The 26061-nt window shown below is 43.0% G+C and overlaps 2 protein-coding genes across 10 annotated transcripts; one reads left to right on the top strand and one right to left on the bottom strand.

Annotated features, from left to right (window-relative positions):
* Nucleotides 1–14575: 14575 nt before the first annotated feature.
* On the top strand, nt 14576–25575 carry LOC100276797 (uncharacterized). Of its 9 annotated transcripts, none has more exons than XM_020542006.2 (9): nt 14576–14862; nt 15172–15382; nt 15958–16679; nt 21837–21962; nt 23130–23303; nt 23407–23523; nt 23942–24121; nt 24430–24476; nt 25044–25575. In XM_020542006.2, the coding sequence occupies exons 1-9, from the start codon at nt 14812–14814 to the stop codon at nt 25366–25368; spliced, it is 1953 nt and encodes a 650-aa protein (XP_020397595.1). In that variant the 5' UTR covers nt 14576–14811; the 3' UTR covers nt 25369–25575. The 9 variants fall into 9 exon arrangements, with proteins under 9 accessions (XP_020397595.1, XP_020397594.1, XP_020397598.1 ...); XM_020542005.3 differs by having other exon boundaries at nt 23130–23321; XM_035961380.1 differs by having other exon boundaries at nt 14629–14862; nt 15172–15386; nt 23130–23321.
* Nucleotides 18599–19627, bottom strand: LOC103635667 (pre-rRNA-processing protein TSR1 homolog). Its single transcript, XM_020542748.2, is given in 3 exon segments — nt 18599–18840; nt 19494–19594; nt 19597–19627. Coding segments are annotated over 3 exon segments (357 nt in total). The 3' UTR covers nt 18599–18615.
* Nucleotides 25576–26061: the final 486 nt, after the last annotated feature.

Genomic DNA, 26061 nt, shown 5'->3' with positions numbered 1-26061 from the left:
GGTTGAAAAAGACCCGTCCTTAAGTGGACTCCTCAACGGGGACTAGGCCTTCGAGGGTCGAACCTCGGTAAAACAAATCACTCGTGTCTTGTGTGCTTATTGCTTGTGATTTGTTTGTTCTTTCCCTTTCTAAGTTTCTCTTGCATTACTCTTTACTAATTCTATTTGGTGTTGCTTTAAGTTATATTCTCATTTAGTGAAGCAACTCATTGCAAGAGAAAACTTGTGTTATTACTCTTCTTACTTAAGCCTCTTGCTTTATTCTCATAGACTTATTAATAGTATTAATTTATCAATTCCGCATTATTTGAAAGCAATACTCTTTACAAGCAAGGACTTAGTTTTTATACTCCAATAATTATATATCTTGTTCTAACCACTAATCAAGGGATCTAGTTGGGGGATAAAGTTTTAATTTTCAGGTTTCGCCTATCCACCCCCCCTCTAGGCGACTTTCAATTCCTATGCTCCCTTCTTCCTAAAACCGTAGCGGGTTTTATCAAACTAGTAGAACTTTGGAAAGGCCTCGTAGTGCTACCCTGACTCGCCTCCTCGGTAGATGTGTATGTGATTCATTACCCCGTGGCAGATGGTATCACGACTTGTGGGTAAGGATGTGCAACCTCTGCATAGTGTGGTATATTAGTTGTGCTCGCGGTCATAAGTGGCTCAGGACTCTCGCATGATTAATTGATGGAACTAAACTTAACTTGACATGCATTGCTTTGCATTACATTGTGGGACATATTCATTATTGTGATCAATTATTTAATTGGGTTTTAGGGTTTAGTAATTGCTAATAAAATTTTGACCAACTTCATTAAAAGCAATGCTCAGCCTTAACCATTTCCCTTGGTAAGCCTTACACTGCACATGAGCCCCCATCGTAAGTGAGCTCATACACATTATTTTCCACACTTGTTAAGCAATGACTGTATGGGAGCCCACCCTTGCTATAATCACACTAGGTTAAGAATAGGTACCGCCGGAGAGGAAGACCATGAAGATGAAGATGAGTTCAGAGAGGTCTAAGCCATCGTCTCCCAGTCAATTATAGTTGCAGAGGATCATTCTTAGTACATAACTCCTATTATGTAATAAAGATCTTACATTGATTTCTGTATCATGAGTCATCATATGTGTGAAACTTGATCCTAGCACACATTTGAGACACACCCGAGTTTGTCCTTAAATCTGGGTGTGACATGCTAGTTTTGGTTCTTGGGGGTTTTGTACTTCATCCACCAGCCACATTAAAGGCTTGTTTGGGAGCAAGTAGAATGGAGGGGATTGAGGCTCAATCCCCTCCATTCCACTTGCTCCCAAACAAGCCATAAGTGTCTTGCTGCCCCAACTATTTGGTATTCATTGCATTGAGTTTGCAAGACCCCTTTGCATAATCAGGTGATTAGGAAATCATAATTCTGTGATTAGTGCCTCATTAGTGCAAGAGAGAGCCACCTAGAGCACACGCCACCCACATTAGTCTTCTCATGGTCAAGTGAAAGTCTAAAGCTTGTTACTCTTGGTGATCGAGATCACCTAGACCGCTTGGTGGTGATTGGAGCTCGGTGATCACCCCGGAGGCTTTGTTGGTGACCTGGCTCGACGATTGTACACGTGGTCGTGAGGGATCCACCATGCCAAAGAGGCAAAGGATCATCTCGTAGTAAGCACTTGGTCCTTGCAAGGACTAAGGGGAGCTATACCCTTGCGCGTGTGCTCCAACGAGGACTAGTGGAGAGTGTTGACTCTCTGATACATCAGGAAAATTTGGAGGAATCTTCTGGCCCTTACTTTACATTCTACCATTACTTTGACCATTTATATTCCTTGTATTTTCCATGATAACTTAGGGTTTATTTAGCATTTCTAGCTTTTTGTGATCTAGCTAAGTAGTTGGGTGAAGTTGGGCTTAAGATTAGGGTTTAATCCTTTGCAAGAAATTTAGAAAAGCCCAATTCACCCCCTCTTGGGCATCGCGATCCTTTCACAAATAAGTATGGGAAAGTTGAGCCAACTTACTTAATTTTTCAAACAGAAAACAACTACCAAAAGAATTATAATGGTTGTTTTAAGTGGTACTAACAAATTAAGATGGGATCTCTTCTTGATTTTTTTGGAAAATTGTAATACGTTTTTGGTGATAAAAGGAACCATAATTATTTGGAGTAAACTAAAAGTTACAATAAAAGTAACATTTCTTTTCTCTAATGTATTGCTTATTCATGAGGCATACTTGGTTATAATTTTTCTTTTGAATCATAGTAATTGTTTAACTTGTTATTATGTTCTCTTGGATTTTGCTTTTTGTTTTCATTGTTGAGACTGAGAAAAGGTGCTAGTTTGAGGGTTGGAGATATTGGTAACTTAGCCAGCCTTATGTACATGATATTTTTTTTATTAAACTTGCAACCTGCTTAGTGTCAAGTCAATGTTTTTTCTATTGTTATTTGGACATGGGCATGGTCCCTAGAATGCAATTTTGACTACTTTAGAAGGCAAACCTACTCATATGATTTTTGAATATTTCGAATATTCAATAAAAAAGAAAACTGAGACTAATAACAACCTTCAGTTGACATGCGGAAAAGATATAGCACGACTTTAATTGACATCTAGTATTTGTGATAGTTATCTCATATCTATGTTAACCTTTTTGTTGGTTCCTGATCCACTTTTTTATTGATGTTTCTTTCTATGATTTAAAAAACTGGATTTGGGTTTATAGTGGCATTGAACATTAACCAGTAATACAGCAAATCTACAAGATATACATGCATACTTGAGAAGCTTTCATTTTTCTTTTGGTTTTATTAACTTGGCTAAGGATCTGACTCCTAGAAGTGCTCCAATGTTTTAGGCTGATGTAAATCTAAAGAGAAGAATGATTTACCATTGGAACTTGTGGTTGCATCATTTGATATTGTTCTCACGGCCTCGGGAAGGGTTTTGTCGTGGTTTCTAGAACTGGGGGACAATAAGATTTGTGTTTGACGGGGGTGCTAGCATGGACTCACTCCGAATGGTGAGCTACGGTGGGCTCGAAGGTGGATCTGAGACGAGTGGGTTATACTGGTTCAGGCCGGAGTCCTTGTCTAATGCAGTGCTGACAGTAGTATTGCTTGGAGCGTGTTACAGTTGGGTGCTTGTGTGAAGCTATGGAATGTGTCTTAGATGATGGGGGTTGTCTTGCCCTTTTATAGCTTAAGGGTGGACGTTACAATGAGAACTTGTATTCTACTGGGGTGGAGTTTGTCCTCCTGCTTCCGGGCCTCGTAGACCCTATGGTGTTGTCTGTTGAGTCGTGCGCCGCCGTACCCATGGTATGGCGTCGCGTCTCGTCCGCCTGTCAATGGGTTCTTGTAGTTGTTCCGATATAGATGTAGCAGTGCTTGGTGGGTCTGGTCGAGTTAGCTCGAGGTGACGTTTAGGGATGTCTTTAGTCCAACTTCATCTTTCGTCATTCCTTTAGCATCACCTTTCATCATGCGTAGGCGTATGCCTGGTACGGCGTATTGCCCCATCCCTTCTGGCGTATGGGTCACTATAAAGACGCCAATGCTAAGGTCCCTACGGTTGGGGTTGTCTGGTCCCATTGGTCAGCGAAGATACATATTGTACTCTAGAGGTCAGCATCGGGTTTCCCCGGTGGTCCATGTTATGTGTCGCAGGATATGCGGCGGCGCCAGGCCTCGCCTTGTGAGGGGAGTAGTGGCTGGCACCACTCTTGCTTGTGACAACTCCAGTCCGCTCCCTCGCTGGGTGACCTGCAAAAAAGGTTTCCTGCACACTGTCTTGTTATGGTACTCAACAACGTATCTACGGGTTGTCGTTCTGAACGCTTTCAATCTTCTGGACTTTGTTTCTGAACATTGCTGAGCAGGGTTCGGGACTTGTTCCTTGGCCAGGATAAAGCCTAGGCCTTTAGGGGCTAAGCCCTAGGTTCTAGAACATATATCCTAGGATGGAGGAGTGTGCGGGCTTAGGGTGCTGGGCTAGGCTAAGCGGTTACACAACTCCGAATAGGGATGTAATCAGATCGAATATGAACGGATATCACAGAAATCATATTTGTTTTCATATTTTTGTTCGAATTCAAATTCGAATACGGATATCTTCGGATATGAGTACAAATACGGATGTTCTCGAATACATATATGGATAGTCGCGTATCGAATATGGAACTAGTCGGACACGGATAGTGTCGGTAGCGAATTTTTGTGTCGGATATTATGTTAGACATCATTCAACACATAATACGAGCATTGTAACCATTTGTCACTTCTTAAGTCCAAACATTTTTTAAATAACAGAACAAGGGACCCAATAATTTAATCAAGAATATATATATATATACATCTCTTCCTTCTCTTCGAGATCAAACATCAATTGCAACGATTCGATAGATAGCTTATTGGGATAGATGTAGATAAACAACCCCCCTAGAAACGTATAGGAGGTTTTCTCCTCATACGACTCGAGAAAATGATTCGAATTTTTGTCTATAATGCAATCTGTCTATAATGCAAATAGATAGATTTTCGATTATGACTTGCATTAATTTCCTTAAAGAAAAGAAAAAACAAATTTCATTTATACTCATGACTCAAGTTGGCTAATTTTTATTGACAAACTTCAAAAGAAAAACCTTCGAAATTTTTTGAGTCGTCTCTAAACTCTTTTCTTTATCTCATCTCGAACAAATTGACTTTTATTCCTTATTCAGATCTAATTCTATTATTGAGACGGTTGAAAATCGTGTTTACTTGTTCCAGAATCCTTTATCTTTGATTTGTGAAATCCTTGGTTGGGAGCAGAGCTGAAAAAGATGGACAAGCAAGTACGATGATATTTTTATTAACGGATAGAAAAATGCTATTATCAAGTAGTAAACCCATTATGATTGTAACTCGTGGGATGCCTGGAATCCCACTAAGGCCTAGTTTGGATACTTTGGGATTGGAATGTTTTGAAGGGATTGAAGAGGGTGTAAATCCCTAATAGATCAAATACTCTCTCAATACATCTTAATCCACTTCAATCCCACTCATTACTAGACTATCCAAACTAGACCTAAATCGAGAATCACAATCGGAATCGGTGGAGGATGTGCATAGGGTACTCCGAGCCCTCCACTTATTTAGAGAAATGGAAGGTATCTTGCGTGAGACATACATATACATATACATATACTGATATACATATACATATGTGTGTGTAACGCACGCGGCCTGCATTTTGCCAATAGAAAATGCCGCTGCAACGGCCCAACTTGCCGAGCCCACTAGCGAGCACTGTTGCACGGGCACTCGCACCACGCGTAAGCACTGTTGAGAACTACGTTACCACAGATCACCAGATCCGCTCACTTCCCTCCCGTCAGCAGTAGAGGCGCAAGAAGATGTAGAAAACTCGTCTCCCTTCCCATAAGCACGACAGAGGAAACACACGAGACACTGGATATAAGGTTGGGCCTCTGGCCTCTTTCTGATCTCTGTAATATGAAAGGGTGTACATGTTCCTTATATAGAGATGTGAGACCCCTCATGGGCAAAGCAGGTATTTGCCCACATAACCCTAACTAGGGTTACTTAACACTCCCCCTTGGGCGAATACCGCGACCAACACATGCCTCGTTAAAACTCCGAAAAACCCAGTGGGAAAAATATGAAGAAAGAGAGCATGGTGATACAAATTGCATTTGCACTTTGTTGCCTCGTTAAAAACCTCATGTGAGAAACTTCAAGAAAACTCACAAAGGGAAAAAGAGTACAACAGCTGTCATCGGGACAGATTTCGATCCTCTGAGATCTAGATTCTATCGAATCTTCTACAAGGGCTAACTTTTAGAAATGTGCTCCCCCTGATCCTTGCAAAACCGTATCAATAAGGCAAAACATCTTCTTCTAGAAGTATATGCACATAAAGATTTAGCAAACGGATTGCATATCCTTGCAAGGACTATTTCAGGAACTTTACCTCTACTCACTTCCAGGATATACGAGGTAAGTGCACGTATCAATATAAATAAGCCACTTTGATTGATGGTGTTCGATCGACTAGATCTATATATTTGATAGAAAGTTCCATAAATGTTCACGTATTGATCATCAAGCTCACGCCTTCAGGGCATAGAATATGACATTTATTGTCTCACGGTTGTGATCAATATAAGCATTCGCTCCCCCTGACGATGACATCTGTCAAAGTCTTTATCCCTCATAACTCAAGCATATTCTTCAAGATATATGTCTCATTGTTCATCTGGAATAACGAGAATGAAAGAGGTTGGGGTGCTATCATTTTCTATCTTACACCACAATTTATACATAGTTGTGCAAAGCAAATAACATATCCTTCAATAGGACTTAGGGGATAATATAGTTGCAATAGTACATATTCTAAATATGACACATCGCTCGAGGCGTTCATCCATTGCAACATCTATGATGGTGTAACAAAAGTTCATCTAAGATCGTAATCCATCAGGGATTTTTCATCGATCAGATACATCGTTATAGTCTGTCTTTCTGGCACAATGGGGATATTTTGCCAGTAACACCTAAACCTTATAGGTTTCGGCAGGGCTTTAGAGGATACCGTAATTCCACATCAAGTGGAAAATACCATGAGTAAAACTCGTGGAATGCACATGTGCTTATTCGGTGAACTTCAAGTTCTTTGGTACCTCATCTTATTCCTTTTCGGGTCTGTATGGGTCTTTATCCCTTTATAGGGATTATCAAACTTTGGTGTTCAACACAGACTTTGTTTCTTCTGGATAGGTTCCATCTGGGAACGATAGTCTCAACTACGAGATATTCTCCCTACATAGGAGAGTGATCATTCATCAGGAATGTATTATTCGGTATGAGATTTATATGTTGCATATTTATAATTTAAATATATGAGTCCTCCTAGGATCTCATGACGGATCTTCAGAATCCTATTAACTGCATATTTTAATTCATGCCATTTGCCAGATATATTACATAGCGGAACAGTGTTTATTCAACACATACGTGGGATGAGTCTCTCACAAGACCACTTGAACCATCGCATTCACCACACATTATTTCAATAGTGTCCATAAATGTCCGAACTTCAAGCTCGCGACTTTCATTTTGCGATTATTGGTTCAGCCTCGATTGCATTTATCAATGACCCGATAAGAGAGCTTAAAGCACTCATGCCTAGGACTTTGTTTTGGATCCATTTGCAATCTAGAGGGGCAAGATAGGTGTCGACATATTTGTCTCCCACATTTAATAATGATCTCCGTCATTTCCCAAAACGAAAGATTCATTGTTCCGTATTCCCAGCACAATGATATTGCGCGTATTGCTAGGAATTTCATCATCAAGATGAACCTCTTCGTGAGGCAAATCACCATCAGGGTGAATTAATCGGAGGAGAGTTATCACAGACCACGTGAATCTGCAATCAGAAACATATGCTTTGACTAAGGCTGATGGATCATATTCGCAGGCGTCCCCGAGAATAGATCAAATGCCAATAAGTCAAATGTGGATATGATATTAATCCCGGGTATATCCACATCTACATCGGGTAGAAGCATTCAGACCAATATGGTTACTCCTCAACGATTTCTGGCAAACTCCATATACACAGGAGTACGCACCGAACGACATATTCAGTTTGACTTTTGTGCGTTTAATAGAATATTGAGGCATTACACTATATGGGCATTCCTCCCCCTAATGCCGAGATGTTCTAAAAGCATACAGATAAAATCCCCAACCACAATCATCCAGTTGTGGCCAATGTATGCTATTGTGGTGATTTATTTGGGAAATCTTACGCACATTACAGATAGGGGTTTTATGCAGTGAGCTTTGGACTTAGATTGATGTAGTGGCATGAATACTACATATTTGTCCTTCAACGTGAAGGATTAGTCTCAACTTCTAGCAAGACACGCAACAACAAGTCGCTTTGTGGTTACAATTCTGCAAACTTACTATTATTATCACCAAATATACAGTCAATCATCAGGATTTAGACTGATACGCGCAACAATATGTTAGCCATAAAAACAAAAAAACTTTAGGGCTCATGCACACCATTTGTCGTTTGGAGCAAGTAGTTGACTTCAGATCAACAAGGACAATGACCATCAGGTCTAGCGCTCACAAGAACATTCATTGGTTGCATTGTGCTTTCAAGCACATAGGAGAGTTTGCGCATATATAATGGTGGTAAAGTGCACGGTATCCGGCCAATGCTGCCAAGCAGAGATTTTTATATGCAGAGATGTATAGTCCAGCTCGTTTTTATCATTGCCCATGGGTTACCCAATTACTCATACCATTCTGAAATTGGGTATCGATTTATGCAACATTTTTAGGTATTATAATTTTGAGAGAGAACTTATAACAATAATTAATTTTTTGTGGTGTTGCCAGCAGGGCAAACATTTCTCCTCATATTATATACCAAATTGTTCTATATAGAATTATTTCGATCTCTTCATTGTTCAGCAAAAAGAGGAGCTTTGGAATAGAACAGACAAGGCCAAGAATTCATTTTATCTGGGAAAATCACCATATAACTAGCTTTTGATGAAGCAAATGATGATAACTGCTTGGCAAGAATGAAAATAGGACTGGTGTCCACCAGGATCCATCTTCAACAACAGATATTACTGCTCTCATACGAAGAAATCATCATGAGTAGAGAGGATACAATAGGTCTCTACAAGATCTTTATATTTCTATCACAAATTATCATCACTAGTAGTCTAGTGGTCAAGACATATGACTCTTCTGGCTCCGAGGACCAAGAATATGTTAATGTCTAATTTAGCTTCAAGCTCTGTGGTGATGTGAGATTTCATAGTTATTTGTCTACTCTTCTCACTTCTGGTAGATCAGAGGTAGATAATGGTAAGCATGCCAAAGGGTGGAATTCAGTGTAGTTCGGCTACATAAATCCTAGGTATGTGTCCATTTAGGACCGACCTTTACCATTTAGCTTACAGTGTATACCAAACTTGTCAAAGGAATATCTCGAGTCAATTCAGTGACTATAAGTATTTACAATTCTGAAAGATGTATGCGACACAAGCATAGAGGTTCTAGATAGAACGAGTAAAGTGGTTCGACGGGAACACACTATGGTTTTCACACCAACATAGTGAAAAAATCTCAGAATAACCTTTCGATGTACTCGCAACTTCGTGTTGCTAGGGTACTAGCCATTTATCTCAAAGTTTGCTTCATGTCGTTCAACGACAAATAGCAATGTGCCAACATCTGGTTGAGCAATGCATGACTGAGATTCTAACATTTATTCATTTGACAAGGTCTTATTGCTTACTAATAAAATCCCAATTTGTGATGTTTTCTGTGCCAAAAAGGCTTTCATGCATTAATATTGAATTTCTTCAGGTTACTTCGGGTAAAACTTTATGCGCGAGGAGAGAGCAGAGATTTAACTTATCTGTGTTTCATTGTATTTCGATTTAATTTCCCAGATTTAATATAGTTGTTATGACCACTTGGCAATATATATAAATATACAATGCCACACAACACAATCAAACAAAATATAGAGCGAAAACAAAATTATTTACGAAGGTTGCACATAATGTGACTTCAGGGGCTTGAACAACCCACCACAATTTACGCGAGTACAAGCTCTAGTGTATCTGGCGTCAACGCGTGTGCGACCATTAGGGCTACGACAACACAACAAGCCTTCGTAATATGCGCAACAGGCACAATTATGGCTCGGTAATTGGGGTACACGATAAATCCACGCAACATGCGCAATTGTGCTCGTGGTAGACAGACAGTGCCTACAGGGCATGCAAAAAAATATGTGACTCAGCGATGGCGGTCTGACTCAACGGGAGCGATCCGATTAATGGAGAGCGCGACATAGCAATCATATGACGTAGCCAAGTTCGAACGGCACAAATATTGCGTCGTGTTGCCAGGGTGCAGTCAATATTCAGCTAATGCCATAACTCAGTCGATTACCAACGCAGCCTGATCGGCGTGTCTGAGTACCCATTATACAATTTAATCGCTCGACATGAGTCCGAAGGCTCAACACATAATAAATATTTAGAGCGATTTGAGTATACACAATATATACTCCACATGCATTTTAATAATTTTCTACTATTTACTTCAGGAAATAAAGCAGAAAAATAAATACCAATATTAATGCATAATCATAACACATCCAGTGTAAAAAATATTTTTCTAATATTTAAGCATGCATTTTTTCTATTAATTATTTATAACAGAAAATAATTAATTGAGGTAGAAGCCGTAACATAAAACATGCTTTATTCTCTTTGTTATTTTCAACGGAAAATAAATAGAATAAATAAATGGAGGCTTTTCTTTTCTTAGCCGATTTTCTCTATTTTTTTTTCTCAGCCGCTCATACTGGAGCATTGATGCATGTGGCTTGTGGCCTATGCACCCCATCCGAGCATGCAACTCTTTCAACGGAAAGAGAAGGCGACAGTTATGCATGGCATTTTTTCAGCTACGGCAGCAGGTGGATGAGACGTGCACTGGACGAATCAAATCAAATACGAAAGAGATAGAGGAGGGCACCGCATTGCACAGACTGGGAGCCGCGCATTGGGAACTGCCCCCATCTCTCTCTTCTCCCTGCGCCGCAATTTCTTTTTCCTTATACGCATGCATGCGTTTGGCTGGACCATGCAGGACTGCATGCAGCCGCTTAACCGACGCCAGAGAGAAAAAAAAGGTGTGGGCTACTCTCCGAGCACTCCGGCGAGATACCCGACCAGCGTGAACCACTGAGTGGACCTCCGACGCCCGGACGTAGTGGTGTCCAAGACGTTCAACTACGTGCTGATCGAGATCGAGGATAATATCCAATCTACTTAGAAACACATACCGCTCGATTGCGTAGAGGGGAATCGAGTCTGTCGCGTAGGACAGTTCGGCAAGGCCGGAGGACCTGCCGGATTGACGAAGAGTTGATGCAGATTTGATCTCGCGGCAACGTCGAGGTAGAGCGTGCTGATAACATGTTGAGAACTACGTTACCACAGATCACCAGATCCGCTCACTTCCCTCCCGTCAGCAGTAGAGGCGCAAGAAGATGTAGAAAACTCGTCTCCCTTCCCATAAGCACGACAGAGGAAACACACGAGACACTGGATATAAGGTTGGGCCTCTGGCCTCTTTCTGATCTCTGTAATATGAAAGGGTGTACAGGTTCCTTATATAAAGATGTGAGACCCCTCATGAGCAAAGCAGGTATTTGCCCACATAACCCTAACTAGGGTTACTTAACAAGCACCAACGACCGCACGGGCGTGAAGCTACAGTACTAAATTCATTAGTTTCACCTTGCTCAGCCAACAGTAAAAGGCACGGACTCGTGTATAAAACATGCCCTACCCAAGCGTCAAAGGAGAATTGTAAAAGGCCTGAGCCAGACGTTAGTTTGAGAGCTTGGGCCATGTAGGCCTAGGACTGTCTATTGTATTTATTTTTATTTTCAGCCCATGTGTGGCGTGATTGTGTTTAATTTAATGTTTGGATATTTGTTCGCTCGCATAGAAGTTGGATGTATTCGATAAAATTTCTGGATATTTGTCATCCAACGGATATCATACTTATATTATATTATATTTATATCCGATATCCAAACAAAACATTTGTATTTGTATTCGACATCCAAAAAATCATCCGGATATCCGAAAATTTCATCCGAACTAGTATTCACCTTCTTCGAATTTGGATCCTGATGGATATTTTCCAAACCATTTTACATCCCTAGCTCCAAACCACCCCTGAGAACGTGTTCCTCTCCCCCTGGACCTAGCCCTTCACGACCCGATCCTTACTCCTTATATAAGGGAAGGTCCTGAAATCGGGTGACATGGTGGAAATATAATCCAGGTTTCATGAATGCAATTAGAAATTGGATCTGGGCGGTGGAAATATAATCCAGGTTTCATGAATGAAATTAGAAATTGGATCCGGGTGCTACTGTGATCAATTCTCCAATAGTAGTGTTTATTCTAGTCGGTCCTAGTTTGGAGCATCTCCTGAGTTTGGATGAGGTCCGGACCACCCAAGTACTCATTCCAAGGTACTCGGTCAGTTGTTCTAGGGTGGTGGAGTGTGATGGTTCAGGGTACAGAACCAGGTTAAGCGACTACATGGCCCTGGACCATCCCTGAGAATGTGCCCCTTTCCTTGGACTAAACATTCGGTGATTGGATCCTCATTCATTGTCAAGTGATGTTCCAAACCAGGTGCAATAATAGGCACTATTATTTGGTTTTTTCGAGTACAACAGAAGTTTAGACCCCCGAAAGGGGTAAAACGAATCAACATGCGCAAACAGGAAAAGAAACTGATGGATGAGGACTGACTCTTCATCGCAATGGGTTACATGTATCACCCGAGACCGTGTTCATAAGGGCACCTCTAACTAGGTCGGGCCTCGGATGGCGCCAGAAACCAGGTTTATGGAGGCTGACCTTACCGGACCGGGACATAGACAAATGTAACCCATTACGAGGAGACAGCCCACCTCGATAGGTTGCTCGACAATATTTGTTCGGTGGGTGGGTCAGTCGGCTTGGTAGGCCATCACCGGGAGCCTTTTGGACTTTTACGCTGAGCTGCTTTGGCAGGTGGGTCGGCCGGTTAGTGGACCGTCTTTGGGAGGTCTTTGGTCCTCTTTAGGTTCCCTGTTCTCAAGTACCCGACATGTTTCTATGTGACAACACAGTGACATGCTCAACATAGTATGAGACAATGAAAGGCATACACCAATGCACATCCATATGAATCTAATGAAAACTAAAAAGTCAATACAAGATGATTGATTTGAGTTGGAGTGTAGGACTATACTTGCCCTGCAAATCAGTCTGAAGTTTCAAGACATGCTATGCAACACCTAATTCAAAGATACTACAAAATTAGAGTGAGTCATAAGAAATAATTATCTTATTCGAATATACTACAAAAATAGAGTGATTTATAAGAAACAATGTTGGATCCACATAAATAGAAATAGAAATAACAAAATAGATATAAACAATCACCTTCTGCAACATGGCGTCGCCGCTTCCGCATTATTCCATTCCTCTTCTCTCTTGTGTCATGTTACCTCTTGTGTTTCTTTGAGAGCTCTTCATTTCGCTTTCGAGCGCGGTTCGGCGATGGTGGCGACACAGATGGTTGCGAAGGGGAGCATGGTGTCGCTGTGCATCAATCGAGCGATGTCGGGCCTCCTGTGCAGGAGGAGGGATGTGTGGCAACGCAGATGTTGCTATCGTCGGTGTGGATCAGGGGCTCCTAGAGGAAGAACGTGTTTCCTGGCGTGAGGCTAGCCTTAGGACAAGGAGATCCAGGCCCGCGTCGTCGACGTGGGTAGGACTCACCCGAATCGGATTCGCGTGGCGACGTTCTCGGGGGTCTAGAACGGAAGCTTGAACAACGTCGACGCTGGTGATTCGGGCTTCCGCTTCGGACTGGCTCATGTCCGCGCGAAGGATCAGGCGCGGGGGAAGTCATGCACGAGAGAGGAGGGGAATGTTGATAGAGGAGCCGAGGAGGTGGAAGCAGCTGCAATGCGTGGAGTATAGGTGTACATTTGGGCCGGGCCTGATGGGCCGGTCCGAAACACGGAAAAAAGCACGGCCTAGACACGACACGACACGAAATATTTTAGTGCCGGGCCGGGTTTGGGCCAAGGTCGCGGCCCATGGGCGGGCACGAGCACGACCCGTTTAAGGCAGGCACGAAAAGGCCTATATAGAGGCACGAAAAGGCACATATATTTATTAAAATCACACTTCATTCGACACTTTCATTTACTTGATAAAGAACACAAAGTTAGAGATAATGTTAGTTAGATGTTTTTTTGTAGCTTTGAATTAGAGTATGTGATGTAATTTTATTTTTGTTATGAACATTAGATAATAAACTGAACTTACGAACTTTATATAGAGCTGATTATACTCTTTTTCTTTCTAACAAAATGATTTGTAAACGGGATAGTCATTGCATAGCTCTGGTAACTTAATACAAATATTAAGTTTGCTTTTGGTCAAATTTATTTGTCTTATCTTTTATTTGTTTTATTAAATTTATTTTGAATTTCGGACCCTGATGTGAATTTCGGACCAAAAATTAAATTTCAGACCCTAATATGAATTTCGGGTTTTTATAATTTCGACCCGCCCAAAATGAGACCGACACATTTAAGCAATTACGGGCCGGGTCGTGGGCCGAGGGCTAGGCCCGTGGACCGGCCCGACACGACCCGAAATCCAAACGGACCCGGCAGAACCAGGAAAGAACCACAAGGAGACATGCTACCCATACGAGTTTGTTTGGGAGTAATGATACCAAAAAAGATTAGAGAGTTTAAAATCCAATTTTAGCCCCTCTAAATACCCTACGGTATCTTTACTCCTAAATAAGCTCTACGTTTTTAATAAGTAGTAGAATTTTTTAACAAAGGAGTAATTATTTAGTTTTTTTAAAAAGTATTCAGATTACATCTACAACTGAAATTCTTGAATTGGAAGTACCGAAGGACCCAAACGGAAAAAAGGGTAGGGACATGCTATATAGCAAGGCTAGAACAAGAAGCTGGTCATCCCCCGCGTTTTTATCCACCTCGCTTTCCTTCACTTGGTTTCTAATACGCAATTCGCGGGGAACCCAAAACCCTAATCCTCTCTCTCCACGCCGCCAGAGAGCCGTGTGGGAGCTCGGTCCTCGGACTTCTGCATCGATCTCTGCTATGAGTGCTATCTAGGTTTCTCAGATGGGTGACCTCAAGGAGGTTTTCCGCTCCCTCCAAGAACTCTTCCCTGAGGTGCGTACGATCGGCTCTCATTCGTGTCTCGCGTGCAGCTTTTGAGATGTCATATGTGAGGGGCTGCAAAAGAAGTTTTTTCGTGAATTTATTTTTTTATAGCTGAGGGTACTAGGGTTAGGGGACACACATGACACATGGACTGGGTAAATACCAGTGTGATTAAGAGCTGCTTATTGTGGTGAATTTGGATTTGATTTTAGTGGTTTTAGAGAGATCATACACGATTATTTGATGATTAGATCAAATTTAAGGGTGTTATCTGTTGGTTTCATGAGGGCAAATTTGTGAAATACATCTTCTCTGCAGGTTGATCATCGTATACTAAAGGCTATCGCAATTGAGCATCGTAAAGATGTTGATTCCGCGGTTGTTACTGTTCTTGATGAAGTCATGCCGTTCATGACGGGTTCAGCTGGAGTGGATGGTTCTGTTGGGAATTTGTCATCTATGGATGGTTCTGTTGGGAATTTGTTTGGTAATCACAGCACACATGAAGTGGGAAGTTCATCATCTGTTTGTGAGTATGAAAACCAAACTTTCAGACTTGTACACCTTTCTTCTTCCGAGACGACGTTTGGCTCATTAAACTCTAGCTTTAAAGCCTTAAAGGTGTTCTGTTAGGACCCCTTAGGCATATACAGTGTATTTGTACTGTAAAAGTAAAATAGATGTGCTAAAGCTATACTGATGATAGCTTGCATATTTATTTGCACTGGTAGTATTTCCCTTATGTTTCTTTATTTATTATTACGAGGTTTACAGTATGGTTGAAAGGTCCCCAAAACACATGCATGAACTTTGTGTCATTTGGCTCACTTACTACTATACCACTGGTGTTTAAACTTATTCAGTGCTCCTGTTACTTTATAGTAATTATGTAAGGTTGTTGAGGTTGTACTTTTTTATGTGTGGGTAAAATTTGTCTTGAACCAGTCAGCACTCAAAACTTGGTTTAGTTTAGAGCTGTTCTGTGCATAGCCCTTTTTGTTCTTCATTGAACCAAGAATATTTTGTTTTAGATATTGTTGCCATATAATACCATTAACATTTCTTGATTTTACACTAATTGAGTTAGCTGTTGCCACAAATTAGGGCGTGATATATGTATCAATGAGATTGATGCAAGTGTTTACTCTGTGCAATACACTTCTTATGGGGATGTCAAAACTGGCAAGCAAGAAAACATAAACAACACATATGTGGGAAGACTTGCATCAATCGAAGGGGTCAATGAGCAACTAAATCTACATTCTTATCCTATCCCAAATGGTGGTCAACATGATTTGCTTCCCAACCTTGATGTGCTATCTTCAAATACCGATCCAGAGAAAACGTTGGCCAACACAGATAATGAAGTTGGATACAGTGGATTATTTAGTGAATGTTTTTCCCAACCACCGACAGGGGAAGATGGTGGTAATATCATAGCCCCACAACCCTGTGATCAAGATCCTAATGGCATGATTCCAGTTGGGGATTACTTTCCACAGAACAGTTCAATGGAGTTCTTCAGTGGCTATGAGGACTACAATTTTGATGACGGCCTTTTGCCTATTGGTTCTAATGATCAAATATCTTTTCGAATTTTGGGTACTGAAAAAGATCCTTTTGCGCCTGTGCTAGATGTTCCTGGTCGAGATAAAGAAGAATCATCCACTGAGACTTCTGGATTTATAGAATCCTCCAATAATGTTGCAGATATGCTTCCTGATCTTAATCTGAACCATTTTACTTCTACGGCTTCAACTCACTCAAACCATTCTGTTAGTATTGAGTCTCTTGAGGATTCTGTTGCTGATGCCAGAAGCAATAAGGTTATGCATTATGCTTGTTGTGCACTGGTATTTTTATTTTACATGCATATGTCGCTATTAATTTTCAATTGTACATTCTCTACCATGTCACTGTCATGTGTGCGTGCCCACTAGCACTGGATATTAGAACATTCATTTGGATTGATGGTGGCTTCTCTCTTTTTATCTTGCTTGTTTGGCCTCCCCTGAGAAATAATGCGAGTATCTTGGACTAATAAGTGCATGAATACATGCCTAAGCTATTTCATTTCATCATGTTGTTTTTGTGGCAAGTATTTGAGATGCAATATGCTCAATTTTTCTAAAAAACACCACATGCTCAGTTTTTACTAAACATGTCATATGCTCAATTTTTCTACAAGCATAAAAGACCTGTACAAACACCATATTTTACTAGTTGGGTTTATTTGGTTTGTCACAAGTACACAAAACACACACTAAGCACGGCCAATTTTACATAGAAGAGGATAGTCTACTGTGTTCTTCTGCACTAGGTTAATAGATAGATGTATATGTGTGCAGCAATCAAAGTATGTTGAGATAATCATATTGGATTGTGGTTAATTCATTAGGTGTACTGGCTGACTGGCCAATCCAGTTGTTGTCTAGGATGAAAAAAAGCACGATATCACCACCCATTGGATTGACGACCGAATTTTTTATATTTTAATCTTTTTTTCGAAAAATACCACGTTTAGACTTTTTGACAACTTAATATCGTTTTTGGACCCTTTGCTCGGTGTCATGGGCCATGGCGCCGAGGTGCCTGCTGCTGCGTTGGCCTACGAGGGCTCCGCTGGCACTGACGAGGCACAGACCTCGTTATGGACGTGCGTGCGGTGACTGAACAAGACAGGCTCCAGTCTGGACAAATAAAGAAGTCACTCGACAACCGCTTGCACTCGATCCACAAACGTTGGGGCCTAGACGTCTTGTCACGTCACACTTGATAGCGATGTGATATGTCGGGGCAGCCACACCATTGAGTCGTCGGTCGCTCATATTCGTGTCTACTGCCACGAGGCTGTACGTTGTTTGGGCATTGGGCTTTGAGAGGGAAAGCTGATAATAGAAACTAGGTGAGTGCCCGTGCGTTGCAACGGAGACATATAATACACACATTTTATATATAAGTCACTATAATATTATATGTCCCCGTTGCAACGCACGGGCACTCACCTAGTTAAACATGAATTTTGAATTGATACTGAAAAGAGTCGTCTAAGACCAAGAAGAATGAGGGTGTAATGTTAAAGAAAAGTATAAGATGGACCAATACAAAGCAATTTTCTAATCCTAAAAATATTTAGATAGGCTACATGCCTCGCTAGCGGCTGTTTCATTCCCGTTGTTTGGATAGCCTGCTGGTACAGATCCAGCCAAACGTCAGTGGTAGAGCTGTTCAGGCCATTTCAGGTACGCGTGTTTGTACAAGCTCATGCACACAACATCATGCTGCTGTTGAATAAGCATTTCATGGCGGAAAGAAAACATTAGCAAGAGGTCCAGAAATAGGGATATATAATGATAAACTGGATCTAAGCTGTCAAAAAGCATTTGATTGGTGAACCGACGCACCATGAGTACCAACGGTCTCCTTTATGCGTCCACAACGACCATGTTTTGTCCACCACTCAATAGGCTGCAAAAATAACATTGTCGTTGCGTCGAAAATGGATAAATTGGATATGTCAATGGCGCGCAGAAATACTTGCCTTGAACCATTTTACGTCGTCGGGATTGTGGAACATATACCGCACGATCGATTTCAGTTTCGAGACTCTGTGGATACCTGCACATAATATATCCTGGAAAACTCCACAAAACATTACAGTGATTGTGTACAGATAGAAAACCAAACCCCTCCAACGGAACATAAAAGGGTGCAGGATTCTGCATAAGTAAAATTGCCTTGTGAAGATGGATGCACCCAAGCTTACATGGTCAGAACAATTTTCTTCAGAATGATCCGATCTGGATCCATACTTTTTAGCGAACCTACAGCTACAATGGCAGGTTGCTCGCCATCTCTGTTCTTCAAAACTATTAGAGGAAGTGGAGGGAAGGAAATTGGAGCATATACAGAGGCAACATAAAACCTGCCATGGTGCAGAAATCTCTCCATCTTATGTTTATTGCAGTTGATGTTGTCGGACAGCGACTCCAGCGTGGCCTTCAGCGACGTCGAGGCGTCGCCGTACTCTGGCGGCGGGGCGTTCGACCAGCCGGCCTTCGCCGGGCTCGGCACGGCGTTCCTGGACACGTCGGTGGCGCCGACGGGCTGCTCGTCTCCCCCCGTGCTCGAGACCAAGTGGCAGCACGGGCGGATACAGTATCCGTTCCCATTCGACTCGTACAAGGCCTGCACCGGCTATGGCTTCACGGAGGAATGGCTACGGCGGCACAGCGGGGTTCTTCTCCGAGGATCACGCATCCAGCCTCAACTTCAACTGGTGCACGAGTGGCATCCAAGGCTGGGAGTGAGAGGAGTTTTTGATCTGCACGGCTGGTGTAAAAAAACCGATGTTACGGTGGCATTTGTACATGCATTGATGCATGGAACTGGAGTCTAGTGACCTGGCGAGTGTGGTGTGGCCAAAGCTAGAGGACATCCAGCGCAAAAGGCAGGAACAAGAGCAGTAGTAGCATGTAACAATAACGAAATAACTTGAGCCAGGCTAGTAAAAAAAAGAGGATGTAAATGTAGTACAAGGTAAAAAGAGGCTGTCATACCACTACGACACTATCACTTGGATGCAATGCAGCAAATCGGCGACGAGAGCGTCTGAAGTTGGTAAGCAGGCTGCAATTTACGGTGTCGGATGAAAACAATAGCATAAATATACAAAGGAGCAGTGAGTCATCGGCATGCTCTGCCCACAGTCGCTGTACATGTCAGGCAACCAGCTGACGCGAGCGACGAGCAAGGCTGGGAGTTCCTGGACCATCTTACCAACTGCGGCAGCCTACAGGTCCTCGCCCTTGACGACAACAAGCTCGGTGGCCAGTTGCCAGGCTCCATTGCCCAACTCCTGAGGGAGATTCAAGCACTGGACATAGGGAAAACCCGCATCTCCGGGTCTATTCCACCGGCCATCGGCGACCTCATCGGGCTCACAACGTTGGGCCTCGAATCCAACCTCCTCAACGGCACCATCCCAGCAGGGATTGGGGACATGAAGAACCTCACGAAGTTGGCGTTGCAGGGGAACCGGTTGACGAGGCCAATCCCATCCTCCATCAGCGACCTCACCCAGCTACTGGAGCTTGATCTGAGCAGTAACGCGCTGAGTGGGTTCATCCCCGACACTCTAGCCAACCTGACGTCTCCATCCTCACCAACCTTGCTCAGCTAGCGCTATCCGGGAACAGATTCTCCGGTCAGCTACCAGAAGAGCTGGAGCATTGCTAGAGCCTAGAGTTTCTTGATCTGGATTTCAATTCCTTCCATGGAAGCATCCCTCCGTCGCTGAGCAAGCTCAAGGGTCTCAGGAGACTCAGCCTGGCGAGCAACTGGTTGTCCGGGAGCATCCCACTGGAGCTCGGCCACATGTCTGGCCTGCAGGAGCTGTACCTGTCCAGAAATGATGAGCCGTCCCGGAGGAACGGGATGACCTGAGCTCCCTGGTCGAGCTGGACTTGTCCTACAACCATCTCGACGGCAGCATGCCCCTGCGCGGCATATTCGCCAACACTTTCGGGCTCAAGATCGCAGGGAACGCGGGACTCTGCGGTGGCGTCCCGGAGCTCGACCTGCCCCGGTGTCCAGCTTCCAGGGACACACGATGGCTTCTCCACATAGTGGAACACGGCGAAGAAGCCATCATCGATGCGCGTAGAACGCCGCCGTCACCTCGTCCCCCGCGCACGACAACACCGGCCGCACGGCCTCCACGGACCACGTCTGGGATCTCCAGCGGGGTGGGGCGACGGACACCGTAAGGGATGGGGTTTAGGGAGCTGAGCAGGGCGACATCGTTGGGGAGAGAGCAGCGGCGTTGGGGAGAGGGCGGCGGCATGGGCGTCTGGAGGACGACGAAGAGCGGCGGGCAGTGGTGGCTCGGATTTGGGGGCCGAGGTGAGCGACAAAACAGGTGGTTTGAGGAGGGCGCCGATGGAGGGGCACGGATGGGGCACAGCGCGTGAATGGGATCGCCGATGGCTGTCGGCGGGTGGGGGCGCGAATCACGGACGCAACAGCTAGGATTGCGTCCTTGACGGCTGACAAAGGAGCGGAGACGCGAACCACGGGCGCGAGAGCAGCGGAGAGCGCGGATCGAGGCCGCAATCCCGTCTGCGAGCAGTGATTCCGCTCGACACCTCCTGCCGAATTGCCTTCCATGTAGAGCGCGGGAGCAGGGGATGGTCACAGAGAAAGGGGAGGTGCGGGAGAAGGTGGCGGACCTTCCATCGACGCTGCGAGGACGGCGGGTTTGGAGATCTGGCTTCCATTGACGGCGCGACAGGAGGTGAATGTGCGAACCTTCCGAGGACTGCGGGCGAGGAGATTTGGCTTTCCTTCCGTTGACGGCGCGGGCATGGGAGGAGGTGAGGTTGAGGACTACGGGTTTGCCGTTGTGGCTTCCATTGACGGCGCGGCAGGAGGAGGAGATGGCGGACGCAACGGCGCGGGGCAGGTAGAGAGCGCGGGAGGAGGGGCGATGATGGCGGGGTGGCTTGAGCACGACGTACAGGGCGATGATTTCTGGGATTGTGGAGGGCGCGCTGTCGATTGATGGAAGCTGCGGCGCCATGGATGGAAGCCGCGGCTGCGGCGCTGCCGCGGATGCGGGCGGTTTCCTGCGGGGCGGCTGCGGGTTGCGCCGCGGGGCGGCTGTGGATGGCAGAACGCTCTGTGTGCACGCCTACACTGCTAACATATAGAGTAGTAGAGATATACATTCTCTTCAATATAAAAAATAATGTATAATAGTTTTATATTTCTAGCCGCCGTATAAAAAATTCTTCATGAAAAATACAGTAAACAATAAATTATATCTAAATAAATGTATATGCAACAAAGATATGCAAATCTAAACTACTGTCCGGGACTCATTTCCAAATGCTATAGGAGTATTTGCTAAGCTAGCAGCCATCTCTAAACATTCATTTACTTTTGGTAGAAAAGATGCACTGACACTGCCCATGCCATCACAGGAACGTGCTGCCCATGCCGTCGTCCTGATGCTGTTGCTCGGATTTGACCGCAGACGCCTCCAAGTCCAAGGTGACACTGTACAGTACGGCTGTAGTGTCGAGGGTGCTGTTCTCGGCTCCTTTGATGTACGTAGTTCCGGGTCATAAAACTGCACACATGGTTCCGGCTTGTGCGCCTGACCTGGCACGCTGGCCTATATCACAGACCTCGGCGCCAAGATCTATGGTGCCGAGGTCTGCCACGTGAGCTGCAAGTTCGATCCATGTACGTCACCGGGGCCAGCACCTCGGCGCCAAGATCTGTGGCGCCGAGACGTGTTACCTCGGCGTCACAGTTTATGGCGCTGAGCAACGGGTATAAATTTGGAAATTGTTTCTACAGGAGTCTAAATGTGAAATTTCTTCATTAAAAAGGGCTAAGATGAAAAAAAATCGGGATTGACGACAGCCACTCCAAGCCATCTTGCACATTAATCAGTACTCTGAACCCTACGTAATTACATACCCCCATTCCAAATTATAAGACGTTTGGCTTATTTAGATACATAGCCTTTATGCACTTAGGTATATATCACTGTTCATCTACATGGCCGTTTAGCCCGTGTACAAACCGTGTAAACGCTACACAATGGCTTACCGTGTTCGTTTAATCAGCCATTTGCCCCGTTTAATCACCATTTAGTCTGTATGGCCGTTTGCCCTGAATAAATAGACAAACGGTACATGATCATTTAAACGTTTAGGCTAACATTGGTCTATATTATTATAGTAAAAACAACATATATAGAAAATCCAAAGCGTCTTATAATATGGAACGGAGGGAGTATTTTATTTAAGTTGTTGCGGTATATTTTTCCAAAAGATATGTTGGGAAGTCATTTATTTAGTTTCCTACTAGGATCTGTTTCTTTGTCATGAGCCTGAATTTTCTGAATAACGAGGACTGCCAATTATAGTTCCTCAAAAGAAAAACTTCTATGCAATGTATATTTCTTCTTGCATATATGTACACAGGGGCAAGCCTAGTGCAGTGGTGAGAGCTGTCTCACTTAGTCACCAGTTTGCGGCTCGAAGTAGCCTCTCTGTATTTGCGGAGAGAAGGCTTGCTTCAGTTTATTCTTTCCTTAGACCCCACTCATGTGAGAGCCTCTGGCACTGAGTCAATCCCTTTACTTTCTGATGCTTCCTCAATTTTTAAAGACCACTTTCTATGTACGATGTGTATTCCAATGATTGACTATCATATTGTTGTTGATGTTGGTTTCTCATTCTTGTGCGTTTGATGTAATACAGAATGATCTGTTACCTTCTATAGAATTGGTTACAAAAATGATAGAGGATGTTGAGCTTCTAGAAGAAAAGGCTAAAGTGGCCAAACATGAATTGTCCGTTGCTGGGACAGGCATTCTGGCAAAAGTTGAGGAGCTCAGAGAAATGATAACTTATGCGAAGGAAGCAAATGATATGGTCTTCCCCTCTAACCCAGTATATCATTAATCATCATATTATAGAACATCTTGATCTGCCTAGGGTCATGGCGCAGGTTATCTGACAAATTTTCTATCAACAGCATGCTGGTAAGGTTTTAGGCGAGAAAGCTATTTTAACCACAGAGGCACGTGAGCTTCTATCACGACATCAGAGGCTTTCGGATGAGAGGAATAAATATCTGGTGATAATTGAAGAGGTATATTGTTTCTTTGGTGGTCGCATCACATAGGAGTTTGCAGAATAACTATCACCCTGCATAAACTAAAATTTAGTAATCCTTAAAGTTTGTAAAGTGACATGGAAGAACTACCATCTTTTAGTTTTTAGTTGGCATGTTTATTCCACAATATGGAAAACCCATAGAATTTTTCTACTCTGGTTTGAGTTTCATACCAAAACATGGAACTGTTGGTCTGTTCAGTTATTGTTTCCTTGTTTTTTCGTATGCAGAATTGATTTATTAATCATTTTTATTTAATCTAACTTGATTTGTACTTTTTTTTACAATCATCAGTACTAAAACCTATAGTGGCCATGTCATTGATTGCATTCCATTATATATATATAAAGGCTGAATTGATGCTAAATTTGATATTTAAATTTAATTTGTATAGATACACCAAATTCTTGCTGAAAGATTGGTTGCTGCACAACAAGAAATTGCAGCAGCTGAGAAAGAAAATGCTGAAAAGGAGGCTGCTGCTCAGGCAGTACTCGATGAACAGGAAAAAATGATGAATTCTATCGTAGAAGAATCAAGAAAGCTGCAGAAAGAAGCTGAGGAGAACCTGAAGGTATTATATGCTTCCTTAGTAATATGGGTTTTAAATTTTGACAATTTTATTTGTGTTTTTTCCTTGTTTTGTAAAACATGCTGCCCCTATATATAATAGATATTGATTTGCTCTATATCTAACAATTTTGTTATGGATGATATACTCCTGAGGTGAGGAGTACAGGCACGAATTATTGTCCACACATGTCCGGCAGGCAGGCACATAATAGAATATATAAATTTGCAGAACATTTTTTTACAACAAACAATGTCAGGAACCGAGTTAAAATTGTTTGTTGATGTTTATAATTAAATTGTTTTGGACAGCTGAAGGAATTCTTGGTTGAGCGCGGTCAAATTGTTGATATGCTGCAGTAAGTTGTCATTTAATCTCAGCTACTTCGGTACTGTTAAACTGTTCAACACTAGTCCTGTTTCATTTTTTATCTTTCAAAGATTTTCATGAGCTGTTATACTAGTCATTCAGATAAATAGGAATTGAAGCAAAAAAAAAAGGGAAATTTGGATCCATACCATTAAAAGATCACCACTTTGGATCCATACCATTACTATCTCACTTACATGTGGGTCCACATGAGTCAATGACATGTGGGGTTCATGATATATATCTAAAGTTTGGATCTTTTAATGGTATATATCCAATTGTTCCAAAAAAAACCCTACTGCTGGCCACTCCCACGTGAGTGGAGTCTGCGGAAGGAATTGAAGCAAACATCAAAATAATTCTCATTTAATATTTTTATTTATTCAGTGTAATGTCTAACTTTCAAGCCATCTCTTGTCTGCACTGTACAGTAATGTACCACCCTGCCTGATCAAATGATTTAGAGCTAGGATAGCAGCAGACTATTTTAAGTGTTATATTATGAGCTCTAAATCTGTATCCAACCCTGTGATTCGTGTCCTTGACCTCATTGCAGAGGTGAGATGGCTGTGACATGTGAGGACGTTTCGTTGCTCAAGCGAGTGGTAGATGAGCGCCTACCGTTGAGCAAGTTGCAGCGCTCAGCTATGTCGAGCCTCTCTTCTTCACTGCATTCTTCTCATCACAAGAGCTGGACTTCCTCGGATAAAGCCATTAGATCTCCAGATAAGCACACCCTTGCTGAACCTGCAAGCCCAGTGGGGAAAGATCTGGATGGCAACGAGTGCACCGTGGAAGTGTCAGATGGCAACGACAGTGGTGAAGGCATTTTGAAGCGCGTGGATTCCAAGGAGGATGTCGATGGATGGGAGCTTTGCTGAAGATGTTCAGGAATAGCGGCGTTGCCAGAGGATGCTGAAGCATAAACTAACAATAATTGTGTATAAACGCATACTAGCACGGTGCTAATCTAATCGTTTTCACATGAATCGGGAAGTCTCGCTGGCTCACCACAGTTGTACGTGAGATGAGTCCAACTGGCAACTGCAGCTTGATGTGGTATATATAAAAGTGAAGGTTTCAGCTCCCTTACTGTCCAAATTTTATGTCGTTTCTAATTTTGTTCTAGGTTAAATATCTGACTTTTACTATGTCTTCTAAAAATATTAATATCTACAATACTCTTTCTTAAATTACTAGCATATAGATCAGGTTAACGCTATGATCTTGAGGAAGGTAGGGGTGAAGGAGGGGATATAGATCAGGTTAACTCTATGATCATGAGAAAGGTAGGGGTGGCGGGGACGCTGGGGAGGGGGAGGCTCTCGGGGTGGTGGGATCGCTGGTGCGAAGGAGGGGTTGCAGGGACGCGGGGGATGGGGAGTGGGAGGCTCGGGGTGACTTGATCTCATGATAGGGATGATTTAAATAATATTGATCAGTCTATATGTAATTTATTTATCGGATTTGGTAGAGGTTATGACTTATGAGGGTAGGGTGGGGCCTGTTTGGTTTGGATTTTTTCTGACTAGATTTTTTGAGAATTTGGCTATGGTGTGGGGTGGGGTCTGTTT

The sequence above is a fragment of the Zea mays genome, chromosome 8 (assembly GCF_902167145.1).
Source record: "Zea mays cultivar B73 chromosome 8, Zm-B73-REFERENCE-NAM-5.0, whole genome shotgun sequence".
Taxonomy (NCBI): domain Eukaryota; kingdom Viridiplantae; phylum Streptophyta; class Magnoliopsida; order Poales; family Poaceae; genus Zea; species Zea mays.
The sequence above is the reverse complement of the archived record's forward strand: the minus strand, read 5'-3'. Positions and strand labels throughout refer to the sequence as shown.

Excerpts from the sequence above, each read along its gene's own strand:
- LOC100276797 (XM_020542005.3), top strand. The coding sequence starts at position 14,812 with ATGGGTGACCTCAAGGAGGTTTTCCGCTCCCTCCAAGAACTCTTCCCT. Across the intron at positions 15,383-15,957 it reads GGGAAGTTCATCATCTGTTT|GGCGTGATATATGTATCAAT; the intron begins GTGAGTATGAAA and ends GCCACAAATTAG. Across the intron at positions 23,322-23,406 it reads TGGTCTTCCCCTCTAACCCA|CATGCTGGTAAGGTTTTAGG; the intron begins GTATATCATTAA and ends TTCTATCAACAG.